General features: G+C 39.7%; 1 protein-coding gene across 5 annotated transcripts in view; it reads right to left on the reverse strand.

Moving 5' to 3' along the window:
- Window positions 1-27,043, reverse strand: part of LOC108696529 (sterile alpha motif domain-containing protein 11) — a 122,693-nt gene that overhangs the window by 30,972 nt on the left and 64,678 nt on the right. For all 5 annotated transcript variants that reach the window (XR_005962553.1, XM_018225981.2, XM_041569333.1 and 2 more), the window contains exons 5-7: window positions 19,560-19,672; window positions 5,709-5,801; window positions 325-486 (exon numbers count right to left, since the gene is read on the reverse strand). Coding sequence is in view for 4 of the 5 variants with exons in the window: in XM_018225981.2 (XP_018081470.1) it covers window positions 325-486; window positions 5,709-5,801; window positions 19,560-19,672 (368 nt within the window). In the remaining variant the exon portion in view is untranslated. The remainder of the gene's footprint in view (window positions 1-324; window positions 487-5,708; window positions 5,802-19,559; window positions 19,673-27,043) is intronic.

Below are 27,043 nucleotides of genomic sequence, written 5' to 3' on the forward strand. Positions count from 1 at the left end.
CCAAAGCGGCTGAAGATATCGCTTGTGAACTCCGCTGGACAGAATCTGCACAGACGGGTAAGTAAAGAGTTAGGGGCATTTGCCGGGGGGCAACTAGGCTGGGGGGGAGGGGGGTCTATGTAGGGTAGGGGGGTAGGGTTTTTTTTATTGAGTTTGTTTCTCCTTTAGGGTACAAAGATCCAAATTACAGAAAGATCCTTATCCAGAAAGACCCAGGTCCCGAGCATTCTAGATAACAGGTCCCATACCTGTATTGGGTTTGTAAAATGCATGTTTCATCAAATCAAATTCAATCATTGGTAAATAACAACTGGTGGCTCTTACCACTGTGAGTTGGCACTGCCATTGTGTTTGCCAGTTGGTAAAGTCGTTGCTGCTGCTCTTCAAAGCTTCCATGCTCGTTAAGTGCTGACATCATGCGTCTGTAATGCTCTTCAGGAGTCATTTGTGCCAACCGTTCCTCTAGCAGAGGAGTCTGGGAGGTTTCTAGAAACACAGAAGATTAAATAGAATTCAAATAGAATTACCAGTCAGTCTCAATCATCATGTTTTCCTCTTCATAGTATATTTGCTGTATGTGCAGTATTTCTTTTGTTGTGTCTCGGGCTGTAAAATAATAATATTTGCCTTCCCAGATTTAGCAAGTAGCAGCAGTGAGCTGTAAAAGGTTACACATATTAGCATAGCGCATTGCCCCCCAACTTCACAATAGGAACAGTAGGAACCTGTGACATGGGCCTTTGACGCAGGATTATTTCATCTTTGCCGCAGTATTAGTTATGTCTTTAAAATGCTTTGCACTGCTAGAGGGAAGTTATCTGATCTCATGGCTTTTATTGTCCTCAGTACCAAAATTACCACTTCAGAAGCCCCGAAAAAAGGCAGGATTATAAGAGATAAAAGAACATATGCAATCAGAGAGGGTTTTGTGTTAAAGCCTTCCAGGCATGTTACCAAGGTGTCTCGTGGCTGTTAATGGGGATTGGTTCCTTTTGATAAATCTAGTCATTAATTTTACACTGGGGAGATTATAATCTACTGCCTTCTTGTTTTACATCGAAGCCACTGGTTCTTAACCAGCTTTTGCTGCCACTTCCCTTCCACCTCACTTCAATTACTCAAGTGTCAGATGTTGTACATGGTCAGAAAATTCAATTTTACAAAGACCTTGGGGCTCATTTGCTGAAAAGACACTAATGCATCGACACTGACATTTAGCACTTTGCTATAGTTGTTATACCCTGAGTTTATGCAGAACTAACCAGCTACAGCAAAGGCACATGAATAGAGTGCAATGGTACACAGCAGCGTGCTATGTATAATGGGCCCCATACCTAACTTCTGGTTTTGAGTAGGATGTAAATACAATTCCCTTGCATGCTCTTAACACCATGGTTGGGCCACAAACAGCATTACTAGTGGCTCTCAAATATGAGTTGTGTAAACAAAGAAATATGGCACAGTAGATCCTTGGGTTAAAATAATGGTAGTTACTTACAAATTACATATCTGATGAACCTGTAGTGTAATATATATACAGTATAACTATATATAAGCCCAGTTGTTGGGTTCATCTAAGGTGGAGATGCGTTACACTAGTAATATGTACAATAGAAGAGAATGTTTAGCACTCAACAGTGTGAATATAAAGAAGGCAAGATTGCACCAGTAATGGTATTATCAGGACTGTAGTTCAACTGTATTGTTGTCAGAAAATTGATGTATCCCCTTTGATTTGACTTATAAAACCGAGTTGCAGTACTGATCCAGAATTTATGGGTTCATGAGCTGACCTAGAACACATAGGCCCATACCTCAGCAGAGCGATCTGACCAAATTAACTGACACCTTTTAGCTCAAGCTGATGGCAGAATTATTCCACAAAAAGAGGTGCCACTCTGTCCTTATAAGACACCTACTGCTTTTCAAATGCACTCAAATGACATTAAGAACTTTAATTTTAAGATACATAATCACCACAACTAGGTACATATAGCAAAATACATTTATAAAGACTGTATTATCCATTAAAACACAAATTTAAAGGAAAAGGAAAGGTTAAAACTAAGTAAGCCTTATCAGAAAGTAGCTTCTAGAGCTTTTTACTCAGGTATGGTAAAACATTCTACAGAATAAATATAGCATTCTAGCTTGCACTATTGCAGCTAATCTATTAGCAATAAAATGCCTCCGCGGCTTTCCTTCTCCTTTAAAAAAAGAGAAACAGAAATGGTATATTTCTAATGTTTGTAAACTACCAGCAATGCTTAACAAGGAAATGACAATAAATGAAAGACTGCAACTTCTCTATAGAATGGGTTTATAGAGTATTGTGTACAGCAAAGTAAGTAAAAATCAGCCAAACCTACATAATAATTCAGTAACAAGAATAACATTTGCTGCCGAAAAGTGTATGCATAAGGACAAAGGGCAACTGTTAATTCCAGACCCTAATGAGGGTTCTACAGCAGGAAAAAGAATGGCACAGTGCGGCAGTTATTAATTAGTTGGTAGCCCAGACAAACCAGATCTAGAGCTTTGAGCGGACTCAGCTCTCTAATACCATGCTCACTGCAGCTTTTCTGTGTCTGCTCTAGTCATTACCAGTTAATATGGCCAAGGACTGGACATTGATCCGGCCAAATCTCCTGCACCAGGCACCAGAGGAGCAACGGACAGACCAGACATAAGCATCTGTCTGTCTGTCTTCCCTTCGAATTGCAATAAGAACAATTATCTGGTGACTGAGGCAGAAGTTACAGCTTTCATAACCAGCCAATTAGCAGTTGCTGCTCCAGCTTCCCAGCAGCTTGAAAGGTTGAGTGGGTCGCAAAGCAAATAGCCCAGCTTTTTCTCAAGTGATATGTGACGGGGTGCAAGAGACCTGAAAGCAATGGGGAAAACCTGTCTGTCTGCAAGACTAACCCTCTTCCTGTTGGATATTGCAAATAATGCAATCCTACTTTAGTGAGGAGCACCCTCTAGCCCTGGGATGTCCAGCCTGCAAAAATATACAAACCACAACTTCCAGAAAAAAATTACAAATCAATACTAGTTAATGCCATTATCTACCTAGTTAGGTGTATTTATCACCTCTCTAACTTATCATGCCTACTTTGTATATTGAATATGACATGCTATATGTCCCTGAAGGTAATGTTTGTTTGCACTGTATTTAGAAGATGAGGGGTTAATTTCAGTAGGTTCCAAAAGTACTAATATTATACAAACTTTAGGTGTTGCTCCACGGGAGGTTCTGCAACATCAACTCTGGGTTGGTTCTACAGACAAGCTGTACACTGTGTGAATCATGAGGACACTTCACTACTACTACCACTGTACATCCAGAAAGGTCTGACATGTTGCTGTATGTTTTAGAAACAAGCATAAAAACTAAAATGGTCTGGAAAGCGAGCCTGAACAAATTAATCATAACCAAAAACAAGGATTGTAATGCAAAGTAATGAATCATGATCTCTGTAAAGCACGTAAATGTGTTGGGGCAACATAAAAGATGATAATAATAATAATAGTGACACAAATAATCTGTTGTGATTGCATGAACATTTCTGTTTTACCTTTGAAATGCAATGCCACCTGCTTGTCCTTAGGCATTTGCAAGGGCAAAGTAATAATTTAATATTACTCTACTGAGAAAAACATGGTAGCTTCTTCCCATGTGAAGAATCCAATGTATGGGAAAATAGTATGCTGTTAAGGTATAATAAAACTAAGAGGAAGAAACTGCCCACATCAATAAGGCACTTGAATAAGGATCTCTGGAAACTGACCCCAAAATGCCATATGGTTCTTCACCTCCCTGATCTGGGAAGGTCACACTCGGTTTTTTTTTAGTTCAGCTTTGCAGCCTGCTCACCCACCTAGCACCAAAGAGGTTAACCAAAACAGAATTTCCAGTTTTAGGCAATATACGTTCACTAGATTCACTGTGACAATTTAATCACATAATAAGACAAATTCAAAAAGACCTCAAAACAAAGGAAGGAATCTACCGAGACTCCAAAATAAAAACACTAATTATTTATGATTCATTATGTTTAGTAGCATGAATAGAACAGAAGCTTTGTGAATTAATTGCTAGGGCTGCTCGCTCTCAGCACATTATATATTCACTAATATAACTGTTTTTAACATGGGAGTTTCTTCTCCCTCTGAGAAGAAAGTAGAATATCAGTGGCTAGCAGGAATGCTCCAGCAATACTCCTTTTAGGTGCTGTTTTGATTTTTATACTGCCCAGAACATTGTAGCCTTGCCCATGTCACATACAGTTTTGAAAGCCTTGTTAATAAGATAAAATTGTACAGTAGGTAATGTTAAACGATATTGGGGTAATGTAATAAAAGTCATAAAGAGCAAAACAATTAGCACAAATAAGAATAAAAAGTCTCATTTCACAATGTAATACTCTTCCTTAAACTGTTATTACATTGTAATTGTGCATTGCTTAAGAAGTGCTTGAAGGTGTACTAATCTTTTGGAGCAAACATAACTTTTTCAGTAAGAAGTTTTATCACATTCACTGTGCACTGGCGCTAACTATAAAATTCGCAAACCTTCTTTTATGTGTAAAAGCAGGTCATATTTACAAACATACTGGCAAATCTTTCCCACAGGGGCCCTACAATGGTTAAACTAGGCTCTAAAATTATTTTCTGGAAAGAAAAACAGGGTGAGGCCAGGTGATTACCCAATATCTGTATTAAATCTATTAGAAAAAAAACAAACAGCGACCCTCTGCAGTGCATGTGTTTTAGTTGCTGACACTGTTTGTAAAAGAACAGCTAAAAACCAAGCTAACCATTGAATTTGCACCCACACATAGTACAACTGTGCACTGTTTTGTATCTAAACTCAGATACTATTCCTAAGTATGCTGAAAACATGTCTTGTATTTGTTATAGACCCAGATTATTTTTTAATTGGAAGAGTTGGCACCAAAATCCTTCTAATGGGATTTTAGAATCATCAGTTGCAGCCTCTCTCTTTTCATATAAAATTAGCAATTACAAGTAGTAAAAAAAGTAAAAAAAAGACAAGCGTCCTAAGAATGCATAAATAAACACTGGCAAAAATAAAAACATTTTATATTTCTACATATAGGGCTGCATGCGTGGAACAGCACTCGCACATTTAGAAAAGCTACCTATCTGTTCAGGTTACTGCTTTCTTCTTTTAGGGAGGAAGTTAAAGCATCAATACTCTTAGGCAGGTTGGTATTACATTGGCATTTGGTTGGAATGGTTCTTTCATAGCTGATTTGTGTTTATCAAGAACATCTTAAAGGTGATGAGCTGTGAGATCCTTCTGCACAGGCAAAGCTAGTGTATTTATAGGGCCACAGTTGGCAAGCAAATCCTCTATATTTATCACTAGCCTTCCTCATACGGTCCCTTGCCGTCAAGCCAGCCAAGGATTGGTTGATGATCGGATGTCTAGACTGACATCATGTAAAGTTTTAACCGCCTCATTAACACCCATCAGTATGCAGAACGATCATTATGATAAATGGGGGGCAACAACTGAAAGGGTGGAAGAGGCATTTTAATCCATTCAGTAGCCCACTCTATTCCCTCATGCTACACTCTGAAACTCCACAAACACATCCCCTTGGCAATTCTCCCTCCTTTTGTCCACGCCCTCAATCACCCCCTCCTCCCTCCACAAGTTTTTAAGGAAGCACGCTTACCCTTCGGAGACTCGCTTCTGGCTTTCTTGCTTTCAAGAGGGCACTCGCTGTTACTGTTGGGGGAGCATTCTCGTTTCTTGCCTAAAAAGTCATCTGAGAAAAGGATAAAGGGGAAACAGCAGGAGAGACGGAACAGGGGGAGGTTGGGGGGGAAGGAGAAAGAGAAGAAAGTGTCAACAAAATTCAGGTTAGAAGATGCTTCGCAAATATTACTTGTTGAAATCCTTTTAATATTCAGCAAAAGGGGTTAAGCTGGCAAAGAAAATAAAAACAAATCAATAGGCAAAAAAGCAGTAGTCAAACTACCCCCTACGCACCACAAGCCCACAGCAATTGTGTTTTCCTTCATCCCTGTGTGGCACATCAGTCTGTGCTCACGCAGAGAGAGGATCAATGAAAAGATTTTATGCTATAAAAATATTGAATGCAAGTTATTCCTTACTGAGATTCATCATATGTCCCTCGTGTGTTTCCACAGCTTTCAAACCCTGGTGCTGAGGAACTGGGAAGGAAGGAGCCTGGGGTTGTACTCAGCCTCCTTTAACTAGCGATCCTCTGGCACCTTAGCCTGCCTTATGCCTTTACTGTTCGCCTCTCCTCCCTTTCCTGGCTGTCTCTTTGCCTTCACAGCTGTCTTTACTTCCCTCCCTGCATGTCTCTCCCTGTCTCCTCTGCCTCTCTCTGCCCTTCTGCTTGTGGATGCTACGGAAACGTCAGACTCTTTTGCATTAGTGAGCTGTGCGAGCCAACGCAAATATCTAATATACAATTACAGCGTCCCCCTGCACAGATTTCCAATCAATACCCTCCTATTATGTGACTGGGGGAGGCTGGGAGCTTGATACTGCTGCACGCGGCAGGAAGGAAGAGGTTGGCTGTCAATGAAAGCCTCAAATTCTCATCTATCAAGGGCTCGTTACAGATGCAGCATCTTTTCAAGCAAACCTGCTTCAGTAAAGCGCTCGTTCTGGCAGACCAAGGGTGACTGCTGCGTACAGATGGACTCAGTGCACTGCACACTAATTTAAAAAAAATAAAAAAGTACATGCTACTGCATATCGACAGCATGCTATAATATGCACAGTATGGGTTTTAGAGCCAATATTTTTTTTTTTTTTTTTTTTAGCAAAGCCCAGTTTTCCACATGAGACAGTGTCTATAGTTGGAGGTGTCTGTGGGTAACGCAGACCTGAAGCAAAGTACACTTACACACAGAGTTCAAAATGTGATAAACGTATTTGGATAGCATTACAGGGAAGACGCACAAACACAGGCAAAGTTTAGCCGAAGTCACAGACAGACAGTATGCTTGGTCACGAATTCTGCACACACACAAACACTGGCAGATTTCCATGCAACCTCCAGAAATCCGTGTTGCCAGGAACCCGGCAAACAGGGGAAAGGCAGGAACCTACAGGCTCGTGTACTGAGCCAGAACCTACCCACACACAGACGTGCTCACCCTCGCCAGATAAAAACAAACACACATAATCCGTGACATACTCCCCCTCTGTGCTCGTAGAAATACACAGCAGACAACAAAATGCAACACAAATCTTTTATTTCAGATCAAAAACATTCCTCCATTCCCTGTCATAGGTTCACTCTAAACTTAGCCCTTTCACTGACATTAAGCAACCTCAACACTATGTATTCACTCCAGCTCAGTGGTGCATTAATTCTGCACGCTCATTCCTATTCATATAGCTACTCGGTGACCTACTCTTTCCATAACTATTCATACAATGTATCCCATTGCATCCTAGTGGCAGTTTTATTCGGCACTCATCCTAACTGCTTCACTGCACACTCACTCACACTAGCTCAATGATACATTTTATGCATACTCATTCTTTCCCAAGAAGATATTCTCTATTCTATTCCCACGTTAATGACATTTTCTAAATTCTCCTAAAAAAATCTTACTAATAGGGATGTCGCGGACTGTTCTGCGGCGAACTTGTTCGCGCGAACATCGGCTGTTCGCGTCCGCCGCAAGTTCGCGAACGTCGCGCGACGTTCGCCAATAGGCGTTCGCGTCAAAATCGTTCGACCATTCGGTCGCTAAAATCGAACGATTTTCGTTCGATTCGAACGAAAATCGTTCGATCGAACGATTAAAATCCTTCGATCGTTTGAATCGAACGATTTTCGGATGTTCGAAGTTCGCGAACTGTTCGCATTTTTTGCCGGTGTTCGCGAACGGCGTTCGCGAACACATTATCGGCGGTTCGCTACATCCCTACTTACTAATGGGCAAATTCTCCCTACACCCATTCCAAGCCAGTATCAAGTTAAACTTGTGCTTTATACACCAGATCTATTCCACTTAGTAATATCATCACTGTGCATTAACTCACATTCACTTATGTAATACTGTGGTACCTTCACTTCATACCTCCATACCATTTTAAAGTTCACTCTACACTGACACCTAGTTCATTTTAATTAAAGGACTGGTTAACTTATAGTATGTTATAAATTCCTAGCAATATTGCTATTAGTTTGTAACTTCGGCCTCTTTCCAGCTTTCAAATGGCGTCACTGACCATTGTAGCCAAAAACTGCTGCTCTGTGAGGCTACAATTATATTGTTATTGTTACCTTTTATTAGTTATCTTTCTACACAGGACCTCTCTTATTTATATTCCAATCTCTTATTCAACCCACTGCCTGGTGGCCAGGGTAAATAAGATCCTTGCAGTCAGATAGCTACTGAAATACCAAACTGGAGAGCTGATGAAAAAAAGGTAAAAGTACGAAAAATCATAAAAGAAATAGAAAGTGAAGACCAACTGCAAATTGTCTCCGAATATCAATGTCTACATCATATTAAAAGTTAATTTGAAGGTGATTTATCCTTTTAAGTGGTGCATTTACACAATACACATTACAACTCAGTGCCACTTGTGCTTTGCTCTGCCATATTTCTATGCTCTCTTTTGATTGTACTGTAATGCAAGACTGTAGTACCTTTAGACTGGAATGGGATAAACTGCTCTACTATACTAAGGTTGTACCCTGATACAATTTTTTGTTATGTTGAATCTGTTTTATGATGCAGTGCTGTGATATATTCTGGCTGTACACTAATGCAGTGCTGTGCTATGTTCAGGCTGTATCCTCATGTAGTGCCATGTTCAGACTGTACTCTTCTGCAGTGCTATTCTATGGTCAGCCTGGGCTTTGACATAATACTTTACTATGTTCAGATGGATTGATATCGTAAAACAGTGATGTCTTATGTTCAAAATGTACTTTTGCACAGACACATGTTTATATTACACACAGACTTATCTTAAGCTGACCATAGACGCAAAGATTAAGTCATACCAAACAAAGGTTTGTACAATTTTCTGACCATGTGTGTAGATGGTCCCAATATTTTTTGCACCATGGAGATCAGTAGTTTAGTTAATCAGACATGTTGAAAGATTTCTGTTGACTAACGATAATATCTCTACATGTATTGCCTATCTGGCGATATCAGACATAACTTTCGTGTGATTGCTGTCTGTCAATTAATGGGCAAAACATCATCTGATTCATTTGATCATTTGTGGGACATATATAGGATAAAATCTGCATGCCTATGGCCAGTTTAAGGCCTAGAAGTAACCGCTGGCATATTAAAGTGTCATGGCTGCACAGGACATGTGTTCCTTTACTAGCTCTTGCTGCTTTCTAAACCTTGCCCTGATAACATCACCCTGTGCTGTGCTCTGAACTATAGAATTCAAGTTAAATGTTGCATGTTTGATTATTACACAACACCATAGGCAATGTCATCATTTAGGCACCGTTGTCACAAGGAAACATTAACATTGATCCTAAAATGTTAAACTATACATACAACTTTTAAATCTCAAGACTCTAAATATCTCCACTCCCAACTAGAAACATTTTACCTCCTACTAGTGCACTTAACAATTTTTCTTTTCAAGCAAAGTAATATACACAGATAAGTGTATCATTGATAGCACCAAGATGAGCCTGTGCTTGCATGTGGATTTGATTGTCTCCTAAGTATCAGCGCAGATCCTATCCTTAATCCTTTGCATTACACAAAGACATAATCATGCAATCAACACAAATAATATTCACAGATCACACACACACACACACATAGACACACCTTGATGTCTGCTCCTTGTCTGTTTTGCACCAAATCTATCCTAACAGCCTGTGTTTATTGGCATGCACTGTAGCAGATGTGTGTGGGATTGAGGTAGGTTCTGGCACAGCTGATTACAGGAACAGTCTCTTAGATCTCTGGGATGATTTATGAAATTGGCCCCTGTTCTGCCATGTGAGGATATAACCTGGCACCAATCTATATAAGAAGGGAGAACATTTTCAATTTACTATGAAAGCTACTACACATTAATTAGTGAAAAACATCCAGGGTGAGTAAAGTACGGCATGGTGCCAAATATCAAACTACATATATACAGAGATAGGGCAGTTTGGGCTATTTTTTTAGATACAGTTGGTGGAGTGGACACCCGCGCAGATGGGCTCATTTACTACAGTTGCAAAGGGGACACTATCAGGGTGCTTGCTTGTCTTACTAATGCTTGCCAAGCTGTGCTAATCCTTTATGTGTACAGAGCTTTGGGTCATGAAGGAATCCCAATGTCCACATACTTAATCGCCATTTTTGCCTTTTGGCACATGCCGTTAGGGTCTGGCACAAGGCCAGATAAAAGGCAAGGCAGAGGGGGTATTTGCCCAGTTCTTCAACCTCAGACTCTTGGGCCAGAAAATGCCCATGGCAAATTACTTTCAATAACACTGTATAATATTTATATACCTCAGATATTAGCCTAAGAGATATATAGTTCAGCAGTAGCTGAAGGGCTACACATGGGGATCTCTAAATCCAGACCGGTCAGAGCAAAACCAAAGGAGGCCCCAATCCATTCACTGACACAAACATACCCCGCAGACATCCACTTGGAGCAGCCCATGACAGAAGACAGATGTAAGAGTTCTTCTCTGGCACTTTGCTGTGTACTCAAAAGATGTGACTTGCAAGGTAAATTGCAGCTCTATTGTCGCTGCCCATTATGTTTGCACCCATGGAAGTAGCTGAACAAAAAGCCACTTCAGTCTTTGAGCAGCAAATGTGCTGCCAAGTGAGCTTGAGACACCAGTCTGTTCTTTATATATTGCTACACTCGGCTGCTGAAATAAAGGTGCAGCTTGACTGCATGCCTGACTAAAAATGTAAGGCTCATATAGAACATAAGCATGGGGGTTCATTTCCCATGCAGGGGGTCAGTTTCAGAACCCTTCAGCAGCTTTGATGGGCACCTGGTCAGCCTCTTCCACATACATATTCTAGAAACAGTGACCTTTTTAAATTAGAAGGTGGCGACAGAAAATAATATTTAGGTGCTCATTGTGGGATCATGTTTGTATAAACATGAAAGTATAACTTTTTAAACTGATCCAAAAACAGGCCTTTTCTCTTGATATTGTGCTTAAGGACAAAAATGTTGTGCACTATAATCTAAATAAAAAGCTTGCTAGCAATAAAAAAGGAGTAATTTCCATTTATTAGCGATCCAGATGCTCTTTATGTATACATCCAGCTTCACTCCTTTCCTTCCTCAACATATTGCATGCATCCTTTTAATGGCTTCTTCATCTCCTCCTTCCCTCTTTTCGCCACTATGTTGTCTTCTCGTGCTGTCTCGGGAACTCTCTGTGCTATTAAAGAGCAACCTGCAGGGCAAACATAACTGCAGGAGCCAAAGTATTAGAAGGCGGCAGCAGCATATCTTCCCTCTGCCCAGCTAATGAGGCAGTACTTAACCACAGTGACTTTAGAGCGCTCTTGCACTGAGCCTGCCATAATGTTAAGCGCCCTAAAAATGTGCACGACAGAACTTGGCATTAGGCATTGCTCAAAGGGACCAACACATCTCCTGCCCGCAACTTGTCTGACGAAACAGACCTCTTAATTCCTTTCTCTTATTCCCTTAATCTGTCATCTTCATCAGTCTGGGGAAGTGGCAACTGGCAAACCAGGGCTCCCGCACAATCAATCTCCACATTACAGCTGACAGAATGGTGCTAATAACTTATTGATCTAATGTTTGCCGAGCCCCACTGGGCCTGAAGCGCCGGCACTGATTGGCTTTAAGAGCATAGACTCTGCCCAGAGCAAAGCGGAAAGCTTTCAAACTGTCTTCTTCCTGAGGACCACAGAGAGAGGGGGGGGGGAGTGAGACAAACACACTGGGGTGGTTGGAAGGGAGTGGAGGTGTAGAAGTGAGAGAGACTCTGACAGAGAGAGTGCTAAAGAGAGCTTAGGGAGCACCAAAAAGGAAGAATAATTTAAATCATCCACATTTGAAGAAAAGTAGTAAGTAAAATGAATAACAACGCGTTACGCGTAACAGTACAATAACAAAAAATAACATTTTCTGCATCTCATATTTTTAGGTTGATAGAAGTGTAACCATGAATGATGGGAGTGAGAGAATATGCAGGTGGTGCTTGTGCCAGAGGCATACACGGGATGCTAAATAATATACTAACACTCCTCCTACACCTACAGGTACTCTTCCATGACACTGCCCTATTAACAAGCTGGGGGGTCCCACACTGTGTGGCTGAAATGAGCAAAAGAGAGAGAGAGAGAGACACTTATACTGCAGCTGAATCAGAGCATAGTTAACCCATAAACTGCATTGAAGGGGTGGCTGCAATAAGTAGAAATATTAAACTGGCAAGCCTTTAATTTTTAACCACAATTTCCAGCACCCTTAATAATAATTAATATATCACAATGCTCCAAGAAAATAAGACTGATTTAAAAACATAAGATTCCTGTAAACTACAACTCCCAGCATTCTCAATTGTACATCAAAACAGTTAGACGTGCCTATAATGGCATATAATCAATCCCAACATGATAAAAAGAGTAACTCATGCTGTGCAAATTGTTTTAATATGAAAAGCCCCTCACAGTAATATAGCAATATAATTAACACAGTTATAAAATGCATGATGATGTTCATTAGCATTCATAGTCTTCAGTGCAAAACAGCAGAATAATGTATACAGTGGAAACAACAGAATGCCTAGTGCACAAAGGCACCAGTCTACAGCCTATCACATAGAAGAACTAGAACCCAAGCCTGTCCCTCTTCTCTGCAGGATTCCTGCAATCCATTTCCAAGCTCCAGAGAAAAAACCTAATTGAGTGTAATGACTTGTCTGAGTGTTTCTGTCCAGCAGAGCTCTTAAAAGCAAGCCCCCCTAATGGGTTAAATGCTGTGAAGGCCAAAGCAGCACTGGAGTGGGTGCTTACAAGGTCTTTCTTTCCTTACCCCAAACACAAACCTCTATAGCAGCGCTGACATCAAGGCTGACACTCAGTGTTATAAGTCTCAACACAATAATGAACAAGTGAGAAGATGATGCACAGGAGTGAAACAGAGGAATCAATAGAACTTGTTTGGATGAAGGGAGAGTTGTGTAGCAAAAGAAAGAGAATTTGGATTCAGCTACCCACCTGAAGAGGGCTTCAAAGGCACAGGAAGCCAGTGAGAAGGAGAGATGTTTTGCCTTCGTAAAGTCAGTTTGCAGGAGCAGCACCTTGAAAGCTGTGCAAACCTCAGGGATCTAACCACAAAGCCGTTAATAAGCCCTCACTCAGACAGGTCTGCTGTCAGCACCAATCCTAACCCATCCCATTAGAAGGGCAGGGGCTGCCAACTCTCGGGGCTCCCAGTCCTCTCCGTCATTTCCTACATACTCCAAGGTCTTAGTCTACAGCATAGTAGCCCCCTGTCTTCCATGCATTAATGCTGCTATGATACCTTCTTTGTTATTCACACTGCTATAAGGTAAAAAAATTGCAGAAACCATTTCTTTGATCAGTCCAGGTGCAGGTACAATAATGGAAACAAATGTCTGACTGATTGCTAAATTACTAGTACACATTGGCCCCATGTTAGTAAACAACCTTTTAATCAAAGCCTCCCTGATTCTGTTATAGCTTTGTGAGTCCCACTTTGGTCACAACACAGCCTTCATGTTTTTGTGAGCTAAATCTAAAAGGAAACCCCAATGGGCAAATCCTGGGTAGCTCAAGACAGCTGTGGGGACAGGAGTTTGACATCGCTGCCATAGAGCTTTTGTACTGTCTTTTTGCTTTTCTTCTCTTTCCCAGGTCCCCAGTCTCTTGCTCAATTTTACACTGTCTCTTTTAGCAGCACCCCATGCTGTTTCTCAGAGGGAGCAAGCTTTTCAAACCCTGTCATACATGAACAGAAACTAGGGAATCCAACTTTCTATAAACCCCAATTCTGAGCATGTGAGTGGACACAGAAAGGGTAAATAAAAGTTTCTAAGCTTTATAGCAAAATCTTTATAGGACTCCCACCCAAACTTTAGGTAAGAACAGCAATGATGTTTTGTGTAACACGTTGGTGCTATATAAATAAAGAATAATAATAACAGGTGTCCTCATTCCTCAATACTCATTTGACTCTCAGCAGTCACTGGGCTGCCTCTCATGTTATGCTTCTTTCTTTAATTTATCAGCTAAGCATCTGGTGTTTAAAGCTAATGAACAATCTTTCCTGTATTTGTCCCATTATGTAGTACTACAAATGAAATATTTCAGCTACAAGTAGACCTTAATATTGTTTTTTTGCCTAAAGCAACCAGTATGTATAAACATGGGCAATATTTGGCCTGATACAGTTACCCATAGCCACCAGTCAGACCTTTTCTTTATTTCCTTAATAACGTTAGACCAATAAAGTCTGACTGTGGATTGGTTACTATTTGTTATAGCACTGGGGAAAAACTTTACACATTACTACCTATGCCCTTATAATTAAGTGAAACAGTTCCAGACCTGATGCAAACTCTATACGCAAAGAACAGTCCAACTATTCCAAATACAGTAACTCTGTCAATGGTTTTATCTTTCCAACTAATCAGTATCACACAGGACCAGGTACTTGCATAGAGCCAGTACCCCCCACTGTCAGTGCTCCAGGTTCCCTGCGTTTGGTGCTTTTGGTTACAATCTGGTGCCAACATCTAATGAAACAGACTCTGCCTTTTTTCCTCCAGGTGAAACCAGGATATCCTGTTCCACTATGAACACTTTGAGTTGGCTGGAACACAATTGGCTGACTGAAAGAGCCATATATACAGACAGTTCCCCAAGCAGAAAGGGTTCCTTAATGTTTAACTCTTCCCTGGTTAGTAGCTAGCAACAAAGTGTTTTATAGCACTGGAATATTCATTCATAAAGGGAAATGATGCCTTTAATGTGTTCTTTCAGTGTATATAATAATATATTTTCAGTAAAGCATATAACAGGTCTGGGACTCTAATTTATCTGAGTCGTATTAGTATCAGTAGCAGCTGCAACACTATTTACATTGCTGGGGTAAAATGAAAGATCACAGTGGGTTCAGAGCTGTTAAAATTATAGTAAAATAAAAGATCACTTACAGACACCATTCAAACAGTGGCCCATATGGCCAATACTATTATGGAAAATGGCACAATGCTTGCTTGGCTTTACAGAGCAATACTATGTTAAAACTGTACTTGCTATGCTTAATAAGGAAACCCATAAACCCTTTTCAGGGGGCCACCGAGTTCTGTTCCTTACATGTGGTAAGGGTGTGTTGCTTTTCATCTGCACGTCTCCTCCTCGAGTGTTTAGTAAATTAAGTGATAAAACTAACAGTAACAGTAGCAGCAGCTTGTTGGGTTAAAATGTCACAGCGGCATATAAAGTGAAAGAAAATTAGGTAGGTGCTACAAGGGAGGTGGTGTGTGCCTCGCTCTTCTGTTCTTTGGGCAGGGTGAATTAGCTAAAGTGGATGGCCAGGATTGTGCTTGTTTAGAGAGGTACTTGGAGCCTCTTTAAGAGGCTTCTAAATCTTTGTTTAATGTGCAAACTTGCAGCTTCCTGGCCTGGTTTTGTCGAGAAGCCTGGGCTGCCTCATCCCTTTGTGTGTCCTCTCCAATTAAGATTAAACAGAGCCTTGTGCTCAGCTCATCCCCTCTCTCTCTCCAACTAAACCCCTGAGCTTCAGTCAACACTGCACCTTGAGTCTTATCACATACTAATCTCATCCTTCCCAAACATAACACCCAGCACACACTTTTCCTTAGGCACCTACAATCTTAATACACAACAGCTAAACTGGAAATATAGTACACATTTAGAGGGGGGCTTCACAAAGCTTGAGCCAGTGTTACTCCAGTGAAGTAACCAGGATCAATCAGCAATGTGATATCTATGCAGTTGAATGATTAGTTTTCCACCAAAGTATTCCCTAATCACCCCAAAAGTATAATTTGGAATATTTTATAAAGATATATATAAAAGAGCAGATACTAAGAGCAAGTTAACAAAATTGGCCTAGTTTTATTGGTCTTGTGTAAAGGACTGCTGCACCCCTTCCCATATACAGCACCCTTATAGGGTTTAGGTTTGAGACCCATTTGCAAATTCAGCAACCAATGTTGAGCTTCAGCTACAGGTTGGATGACACTTTTATTAAATGTCACTGTTGTCCTTTTGTCCTATTATGCTTACTGTTCATCACTTATTCCTCCTCTGTGTTGCTCTAAGTGACCCCCCCCATGTATGGAGCCCACGCCAGTCAAGACTCCTATGTACACCTACTAAAGATAGTTCTAGATAACACCTTGTTTGTAGCAGGGAAGGGGCCCAAGCCTTTCCATACTCTGTACAGTTAAACTAGTAGTGGCACTAAAACTACTTTAAGTTAATGTTTGTTTGCCTTAAATTTTGTTATTTCCAAAGTCAACGTTTGCCAAACACATCGTCTTTGAGGATGAGGCCAAAATGTGAAATGCCAGTTATGTGGATACTGGATAGACATTGGCATGAACATAAATACTTATGTTTAAAATGTGTTTCCTGCACTCATTAAAAAAAAGGTGTATATTACATTTATTTCCACCTGCCTGAGGGGAATTTTAGTACTTCCCTAGTGGCAGAGAGTCTGGAACTAGAGCATTTCCATTGTATAATGAATTCCTGATTTATAACTCCAAACAATACGGTTTGCAACACTAAAGGCTTTGGCTGATGAACTAATGCTATCTCAGACATAGGAATATGTATTCCTATTATTAGAAAGTCATAGGATTCATATTAAAAAATCATATTTGCTGTGAATGTCTCTTTAAAGCATAAACAGAATGTGCTTAGTTGAATTAGGCTTTATACTATTTTGACTATCAACATTTTTGTGTGACTGTTCTAGACCTTAGCATTTATGTTGCATGGGTACAAGAAAAGCAGGCGCAACCCAGAACACTGGGATACCTGACAGTTAAGTCAGGTGATTGACACAGATGGCAAAAGAGATCCACTTTCAGAAACAGCTTTCACAGAATGTGCTACAAAATGTTACCCAGAAAAGCATGGATCTGCCAGGACATTGGGCATCCCCATGGATATCTATGAAACACATTGTCCACTGGTAGCCACGACTGGTCTGGTTGGATAAATGTCACTGTCCAAGGTCACCTAGAGAGCAATATGTGTTTGCAATGCTATATCTATCTTACATGTTGAGCACTATCTTATCCATGAAACAAGGTGGTTAGGTTAAACCTTTGCCATAAACACTTGTGCTTATGGAGCATAAATGTGACAGGCCCACCCTAATCCTGAATTAACTACATCCAGGTATTAATTACAATGCTCTTATGCATAATCCTAACTAATGACCATCTCCATAATCTAGCCCTTCTAGATGGGAGCTTTTACATTCCAGCCCCTCTCTTCTTATTTGTATAGCACTAACCTCCTTCAAACAGGTCCCATACATGAATGGAGAAACTGATCATGGAGTGCAACAATGTGTTTTATTTAAATTTGCCAAGTGGCCAACAGGAAACTGGTATTCCAAACATTTTGGAGGCCCAGAGCCTGCTCAAGCAATGTTATAACGGATGTCTTAAAATATGTGTACATGGATGCATATATGGTGTGCCCCTTATTATCCGTGCCAACCCTACTCCGCACACACTAGGGCAATAGCATCCTCAGGGCTTATAAATATATTGCTGTTTATCATTTTTTATTAATCCAATGTACAACAGATTTTAGGCCAGATATATAGTGCAATTAATATGGCAAAATATGCCCTATGCATTCAAGGAGGTACAGTATATGCAAAGGCATATATGTCACTAGTCAAGTGGCAGTGCTGTAGTTAAATTCAATGTATATTCAATTCAAAATCAGCCAATGCACTATAACAGTACAGGAAGGGGTTACACATCTCAATCACCCCCAGGCTCTCACGCTGGCTCCGAGACAGATCAATATAGCAATTAGATGTTATCAGCTCTTGCTGCTTTCTCCTGCTTCCCTCTGGCCCTTCTCCCTCCCTCTCCATAAACTCAGAGCTTTCATACTTACGACTTATGATCCTAATGTCACACGGAGATCTGGGTTTAAGACCTCTGTGTGACTTTGTTCAGCAAACCGGAGAAAACCAATATTTCACAAGGAAAAATTAAATGTAACTGAATGAATAGAACACACAAACACACATCCTTGGTCTGAGCTTAGAAGTATATTCTCAGGTTCACCAATTCAGTGCTACAAGTCAGACTGCACTGCACAGCAAACAGAACTGTAATTGGACAGGGTCATTTCCAGCCCAAGTGCAATGTCCTTACAGTGTTAGGCTGCATGGTTTCAAGGCTTTTTTTTGAGGGTTTCTCTTTGTGATTTGGTAATATAAACCATGCGTCGTAGCATTTTGTATTTTGACTCCAATCAAAAAAATAGAAAAAGAAAAACCCACAAAAAATAAAACAAAAAGGCTCTTTGGATGTATTAACCTCTGAAAAAATAGGTTTTTATATATACAATAAATAATATAACAACAGTGGCAGATGGATGGGTCCTGCATGACATTCAACGTGGTTCCATGGCAGTAGCAGGAGTACTGGTGTTAGGGTTGCCACCTGGCTGGTATTTCACTGACCTAGCCATGAACATACCAGGCAAGAGTTTGGAAGTGGATATAACCAACATAAAATGTAATGTGGCCCTCTCCACTGAACTGTCTGGGGTCACATGTAAGGACACTTTTCAATTGGAAGCTTTTAACAGGGACCTCTTTGCCTTGGTTATCAGCTGTATTTTGTATGCATTCTGTATGTTTAATATATATACCCATTTATTGTACAGCACTTAGGAATACGTCAGTGCCTTATAAAAATGTGTTTATAATAATAATAATGTTGCTCATCACATCTACAGAAAGTGCTACAGACAGACAGGGGGTGCTGTATGAACATGTACTCTTGCTTCCATGAGCCAATGAGATTCTTTTAAAGTATCTCACTGACTAGGTTTCTATGAAGGTCAGTTTACTGTCCCCCATAGCATTTGCCACTCTACCAAAAGACTTCAAATACTACCCTGATACATGCGAACGTCAACTACTAGGTAAGCAGTATGGGAAGGTCACCTACAAATTAGCTTTTAGTGTCTGCTAAGGTTAGAAGATTATTACTCATCTCCTGTTAGTGATTTCTAGGGTCAGAGAGCCTTACAGCAGCTTATATGTCCCATTCCACACAGGTACAACTTGTGCCCATTTGTATGCAATGGGGAGTTCTGCATTTCTAGTATCTTGTAAATTAATTTAGAGCCTGATTGCAATTGTGCCAATTATTCTGGAATTTTAGTAAGCAATACGTTGTGACAATTTTTCTGCACACCTTTAGTAAATGTCATAGAATCTTTCAGTAAGAGCTTCAGATTTAGTTATGAAGCACCCAGGTATAAAAGACTCATTGGCTAACCTGTTGATGGGAAGTTGAGCTGGTTGCTATTTCTTTTGCTCTGGTTTTCTGGCATTACGAGCTGGTGGTTCTGATGAAGGCTTGTGATGATGCTGGAAAGATCGCTTTCACGGCTAAAATAAAGCAGAAAACAGGCAAGTGTCAGCAGGGATGCAGGCTGAGCCCCATATCACAATAATGTGACAGCCTAAAGTTAATGTCATACAAAGTTATCTCCACCAGTGGAAAAAAACTGTATGAATTAGTAGAACTGAATAGGATCTACCTTGGAGTGGGTAGATGACAAATTGGAGAGAGCACAAGAAAAAACCAAAGACATGAATGTCTATGTTGTAGAACCCTTTTCAACTGATTAAAATGAGGGATAAGTCATCTCTAAAGGATACTTCTGTGAAAATGTATATATGAGATGGTGAGCCCCTATTGCCCATTTATTTAAATAGCCCTGTCAGCAACAGGTGTTCCTACTGGCACAAAAAAATGCATTGTGTGACATTAGCCTAAACCTGTTCATACTTCATCACAATATGAACACACAACATATAGAATTAATAAAAATACAAGGAACTCTCACATGTAACAAATGTTTTCATTCATAGAATCATCACCCAATATTTACAATTAGTTTTAGTTTTTCAATATACCCTTACACTGCCCTTTTTGTACCATTTAACATCGCTCAAATACCCTTACATTATCAATTCTGCATTTAGATTTCAGACTTCAAACCATCCTTACCCATAATGCAGCAGGTCAGGAAGACCATTGCAGAGCATTTCCTCCTAACCCTGATATCGCTCCTTACCTTAGCTGTGACTTTCTTAGTCCCTGGGTCCTGTTTAATTTACAAAGTGCATAAGTTATGGTGGTCCGTCTTACTGAATACACACACACACATATAAATGTATTTATTTATTTATTACCATGAACTTGTGCTGTATTTTGTGGGTGTACTGTCCCAGAGTTGACTACTACAACTATTACAACAAAGTGTCTCAACTGACTCTAGCTTGTGTGCCACATCACCACAGAAAAGTTCTAACATTCTTCCTATCCTAAGGCCCTTTTCTGTTAAAGTAAAACAAGAATTGGAGTGTCTGAATCAAACAAAGAGTCATTTATCCTGCACTGACTGTTCAGGCCTGTAATTAATATTTCTCATAAAACATAATTGACCTGACATTTTTAGACAATGGAAGTGAATACAAGTCATAGGATCAACCAGAAAAAAAAAACTCAGCACACAGAAAATTAGTTCTGGCCTATAGTACCTTTATGGCTAATGTTGCAAATGGCATCTGACTCATTTGGGGACATTCTTCTTAGACTTCCACAAGGAAACTTCGGGCGACTTGAGAAAACGAATCGCCGCATGTGATTAGCGCAGGCGATTTTTCATTTTAGCCAGGCGCAGAGCGAGGGGAGGCATTTGGGGAAGATTGGTCGTGGAAAGTCGCAGCGATTAGTCGCCAGGCGACTAAATCTCCCCAAATCGCCCAGTGTGTCCCAGCCCTTAGAGTGGTCTATAGACTTGGAAAATGCACATAATATTCACACTATGTGTGGGAGGGTTTCAACTCGCACCCATGCTCAGTGAGCTGAACTTTGATGCAAGTTGAAATGAGCCTCCTCAGAGTGTGTATTTTCTGCCTGATTTCAAAGCAATACTGCGGAGGCAAGTGCTCAGTACTAAAGCAAGCCATAAGAAGAACTCGATCCATCTGCATATGAGGCCTTAGGACACACAAGGCGATTCTGAGCGATAATTACCATTGGGATTAACAATTACCACTGAAATCAATGGAGGAGCAATTTAAGGCATTTTGATGCAAGTTAGAAACTGCTCACCCATGTGACTTTATATGGCAACAAACAGAATTATTCTTTCAACACTCTTAACTCTTTCAATGCTAGCATGCTCACATGACAAGGAACTCTGGGTATACTAACAGTTCAAAGTTTCGAGCCACAGTTTTTTGATGCCAAGCTCTAGTTGAAAATGCATGTGCTGTGTGCAGCAGGCAAGTGGAAGCAATTTTCCTCTGTTCTCTTCGGTTCCTTGTAAGGAGGTTAAGCATTAAGGAATTTAAGGCATGAAAGAGTCTATGTACATGTCTATGAGCATGCAAAACATTCAACTTCTCTAGATTCCTGGTACAGCAAATGTGTCTATCCAACTGTCTGCTTTACTTAATACAGAAGCCGACATTCTGCTTGGCTCAAATGAGGCATTCTATAAAAATGCAGCACCCCTAACATTATATACCACCCTTGGAAAATAAGAAGTCATTTACAACGCAAAGTAGATAGAAGCAATTTCCCTGAGGAAAACGGGTCTACATAGCAGTGCCAGGCAAGGCACGCGGCCGTGCGCAAACATGGATGCGCATGCAAGTTGTCCGCAAACAAGCGTGGACGGGCTCGCGTCAGCCCTTTCTTAAAGGGATACTGCCATGGGCAAAAAGTTTTTAACAAAATGCATCAGTTAATAGTGTTGCTCCAGCATAATCCTGCATTGAAATCCATTTCTCAAAATAGCAAACAGATTTTTTTACATTTCATTTTATACTGAATGGCGCTAGACATATTGTCAGTTTCCCAGCTGCCCCCAGTCATGTGACTTGTGTTCTGATAAACTTCAGTCACTCTTTACCGCTGCACTACAAGTTGGAGTGATATCACTCCCTCCCTTTCCCCCCCCCAGCAGCCTAACAACAGAACAATGGGAAGGCAACCAGATATCAGCTCATCCTGCCAGAAAGCAGTTCCATCCTAAAGTGCTGGCTCTTTCTGAAAGCACATGACCAGGCAAAATGACCTGAAATTGCTGCCTACACTTACTTATAATGGAAATTTCTTTAAACTAATAGCCTAGACTAGCACTTAGATGTACCCATTCTGGTAAGCAAGCAGAGCCTTGCATCCACTGATTTATATTTGCAGAAATATATACAGTTAAATGGTTAATACTACAACAATTTTCTGTGACCATAACCATATTATGAGCCAAACTGGGGCCCTAATCAAATGTTGGACCTTAAAGGGGTCCACACAGGGTGTTCAGCTGAGTTAAATAAATCTCCAAAATTACTTGTACAATGTTATATGTTGTTTTCAGGTAACAGTCACATTTTATATTCTAATGACCATATGTATTTGGCAACCATGTACACCAATTACAATATGATGCAAAAAGTGAACAACCACTCACATGAGAAATAGATTTCACATCTACCTCCAGGGAGTGGTATGCCAATTGATTTTTATGCAACTAGTTAGATCTGACTTTGTTTTTAAAATTCAAATGCACTAGAGGTCCAAGAAAATAAAACGCAATTGCCTGTGACTCACAGATTCATCAAACATTAGGTCTATGCAAGTTGAAATAAGAGGCCAAATGCAAGTGTGTGAAGCATACACATATGTAAGCTTTACTGCCAATTTTACTCTAGACATAAGGACTGACTGATATCCATGTGGCACAGTTTCATATAGACCTTTCTTTGACTGGACCAACATACAGAACTGCAGGACAGTGGAGGAGCCACAAAGGAAATATAATCAGGGCTGGAGAATGGGATGCCACATTTATTTGGTGATATTGTACTAGCATGGTTTTGATGGCTATTACAAGTTGCACTTCTCAAAAATCCTTTTGTACATAATGCATATATATTTCTCTTTATTGTTGAATTTAACAATACAAACAAGGGAACAACAGAAAAAAATGGCATCATAATTTCCTCTAAAACATCATGTGATGATTGCAAAGGTGTTTGGCTATTTTACAAAAGTTCTATATTATCTTTCTGAAGCATCCAATAATGAAATACTGCCAAAAGCATCAACAAAGTCAAATAGTAATAGCAGTATTAGTCTTACCACTTACCACCATATACCACTCTTTTTTATTGTGCAAAATGTTTCAAAGGCATAGAAAATATTGGTTCTGCTGAAAATGTATCTTATTACACCTATTTATGTATGCAGTATAAATCTGCATGAGCTCTACAAAACACAAAATCTTAATTTATTACAGATTCTTCGTTTTAAAAATGCCTTAAAAATGTCATTAAAAGCTCCGCCCTGTAACATCTGTGTAACCCGAATCTCACAGGTTCAAATCCCAGCGTGGTCGAAGATGGGAAGTAAATTTAATGAGCACCAATTAAAACTGGCAAAGAACAACTTCTATCAACTGCTCTGAGATCACTGGATAGAGAGCTCTAAATCATGATTATTTCTGTGGGGTTATCATGCATGACAAGGAGAATCATTCCCCTTCCAGTAATTAAAGATGTAATATTTCATGTTAAGGGACACTGGGAAAGCTTTTTATCCCCTTCGTAGTTAAAGAGTCCTGAAATTAGTTTTTAGCTGCCAAGGGTTTATGGCTTAAAAAAAGGAGCCGGTAAGAAAGGTTATATGCCCACACCTGACATCGCAACGAAAGGACAAGGAGAAGAAAAGAAAAAACATAAAAGATAACTAGTATGTCTCTCCTGTGAGTAGTCAATCCTACTTATGTCATAAACATGATTCCTTTGTCTAGGTACAAACACTGCATGGTACTCTTATAATGTATGGACTGGGTCTGCCATCCTTGCAAAGAACCCTGTTAAAAACACTAAAAAAAGATTGCTCTATTCAAGACATACTCCAAAGGACCGGAGAAATTACAAGATCCCCCTCAGGAGTCACCGTACCAATAGGCTTTTGGAATCTTACTTAAAAGGATACTGTCATGGCAAAACATGTTTTTTCAAAACACATCAGTTAATAGTGCTGTTCCAGCAGAATTCTGCACTGAAATCCATTTTTCAAAAGAGCAAACAGATTTTGTTATATTCAATTTTGAAATCTGACAAGGGGCTAGACATAGTGTCAATTTCCCAGCTGCCTCCAGTCACGTGGCTTGTGCCTGCACTTTAGGATGGAATTACTTTGGTAAACCAAATCAGACCTGTGTAGACGCAAAACTTAAACTTGTACCTACTATATATATATATATATATATATATATATATATATATATATATATATATATATATATATATATAAAAAAAAATATATATATATATATATATAAATTTTTTTTTTTTTTTTGAAATGTACAATATTATATTAACCATGTTCAAATTATTCTTTGTTATTGTTGTTTTCTTTCTTTCTTCCTTGTTTTCTCACCATTTTTCAACCCATTTTTCTTTTGATTTAATGCATGTAACATCAAGGACCGTTATGAATCTCTAACGGACATGTAAACCGTCCTGAAACATACTGTACATGCCTTAAAAACGTAATAAAAACATATTTAAAAAAAAAAGATTGCTCTGACAAAGACTGCCTTCCCCACCTGTAAATACAGAACTATTTTCCAAAACATCACCCTCTTAACTATTTCTGCATCACTGATATCAGAAACTATTTTGGTTCACAGCACAATAGTGAAAGCAAGAACATATCAACAATTCCCAAACAGCCCTGTTACTCACATGCTTACAGACCCTCAACTTTGTTTCTGCAACACATAGTACATGGTGCTCATAGTTAAAAAAAAAAAAAAGGTCTCCAAATTATTGTCAGGCTAACCTAAGATATAGATTTAGTGAAGGACACCACAACAAGGCTGTGTCCATTAAATCAATTTACCTCCTATTGAGCCACCTCCTCTTGGCTCAAAGAAGGAATCTTCCAGCACCACGGTCAGCAGCCCCCAGCAGCACTAGAGTGACAGAGCTTATCTTACAGATAAGGCTCCGCTACTAATAGGATCAGCTTGTGTCTTCGCATTGCCAGCATTTTACAGATAGTCTTGCTACAGATTTCCTCGGGATAAAAAATCTTAATTTCATTTCAGGTCCCTTTTTTCTAGAATTATTTACATATATTCATCAGCCATCATCTATTAATGATCTGCAGTCAATCCCAATGTGATTTCAATATCATTAGCCCTCAATTGGTCAAACTTGGACATGGTACAGGAGTCTAAAACCAGTGCCCAGCATTTTAATCCCTCTTGGGTGTGATCCCCTCACAGATCAGCCCAAATGCAATGTATTATGTAAATATTGCTGGTTTGTAAGCAGTTTATAAGGTGATTACCCGTTCGATGGGTGCTTAATCTCACAGATCACACTGGGGAAGCCAGAGGAAAAACGGAGATTAATGTTAACTTAAGCACAATGATATATTGGGTTTGTTTGGTCCAACAAATCATTTTGGGTTGTGCAGAATAAGAACATGTGTCATAAGTTTACATGTATTCTAAGTTTTGGTCTGCAAGATGGTATAAAGTACAAGGGTATGAACTACAGAGTGTATGACACACTGAACACTGTTTTTTTATAAGTTAGTCACAATTAATGTTCTGAAGAACCAGTGCCCTCAGTGTTCTTCAATAAATCCAGCCCACCTACTGAAAAGCTTGTGGCTGCTTGGGTGATGTTGAGAAAGAAGAAGCTCTCTACATTTCCGCTATAGTTCAAAGCTGTTCAATTCTAGAGAGAAACACATTTGTTGGGGAAGATACTAATGACTGTGTAATACATACAACTGTGGTAAGTCTATGCCGTTTTTTGACAACCTGGTAAAAATAAGGTTTCACAGGTAAGAACTCAGACCTTCACTTGGAGAGCCCTGCTGTATGCTACTGCTGTCCAAACAGAGCTGACATCTAAGGGGCAATTTATCAAACAGTGTGATTTTTTGCAGAAAATGCTCCATGTAAATGCACAAATATACAGTGAAGGGGGCCAATCAGTGTTTGCTGAGCCATTCCCTTAAAGGGATTCTGTCATGATTTTTATGATATAGTTTTTATTTCTAAATTACACTGTTTACACTGCAAATAATTCACTCTATAATATATAATGTCATTCCTGAACCAGCAAGTATATTTTTTTAAGTTGTAAGATTAGTGTGTAGGCAGCCATCTCAGGTCATTTTGCCTGGTTATGTGCTTTCAGAAAGAGCCAGCACTTTAAGATGGAACTGCTTTCTGGCAGGCTGTTGTTTCTCCTGCCTAATGTAACTGAATGTGTTGCAGTGGGACCTGGATTTTACTATTGAGTGCTGTTCTAAGATCTACCAGACAGCTGTTATATTGTGTTATATTGTGTTTCTTTAGCATCACTCAATGCACTTGATTATCTTCGATGGGGCCAGCTTCAGACTAACAACTTCTAGTTAAAAGCATAATGCACTCATTCACGTCATTTAACTACCAAGCTTTAAAAATTAGGACATTTCCTGCTTGTCAACAACAAATGGATTAATCAGCCACTGTTAAAGCATTACTTTATACATGATTGATTTCATAAATTAAACACGTGGACACAATCAGGGGCAATGGCAAACGAGTCTGACATGTCTCTGCTGTCAGCACAGTCAACTATGGAGAACCTGCAAGCTTTATGGGACAGCATGAGTTACTTTACCACTTACTGCAGTTAATGGTAAGCACTTCAAGCTTCTGACATTCA

The sequence above is a fragment of the Xenopus laevis genome, chromosome 7L (genome assembly GCF_017654675.1).
Source record: "Xenopus laevis strain J_2021 chromosome 7L, Xenopus_laevis_v10.1, whole genome shotgun sequence".
NCBI classification, from domain to species: Eukaryota; Metazoa; Chordata; class Amphibia; order Anura; family Pipidae; genus Xenopus; species Xenopus laevis.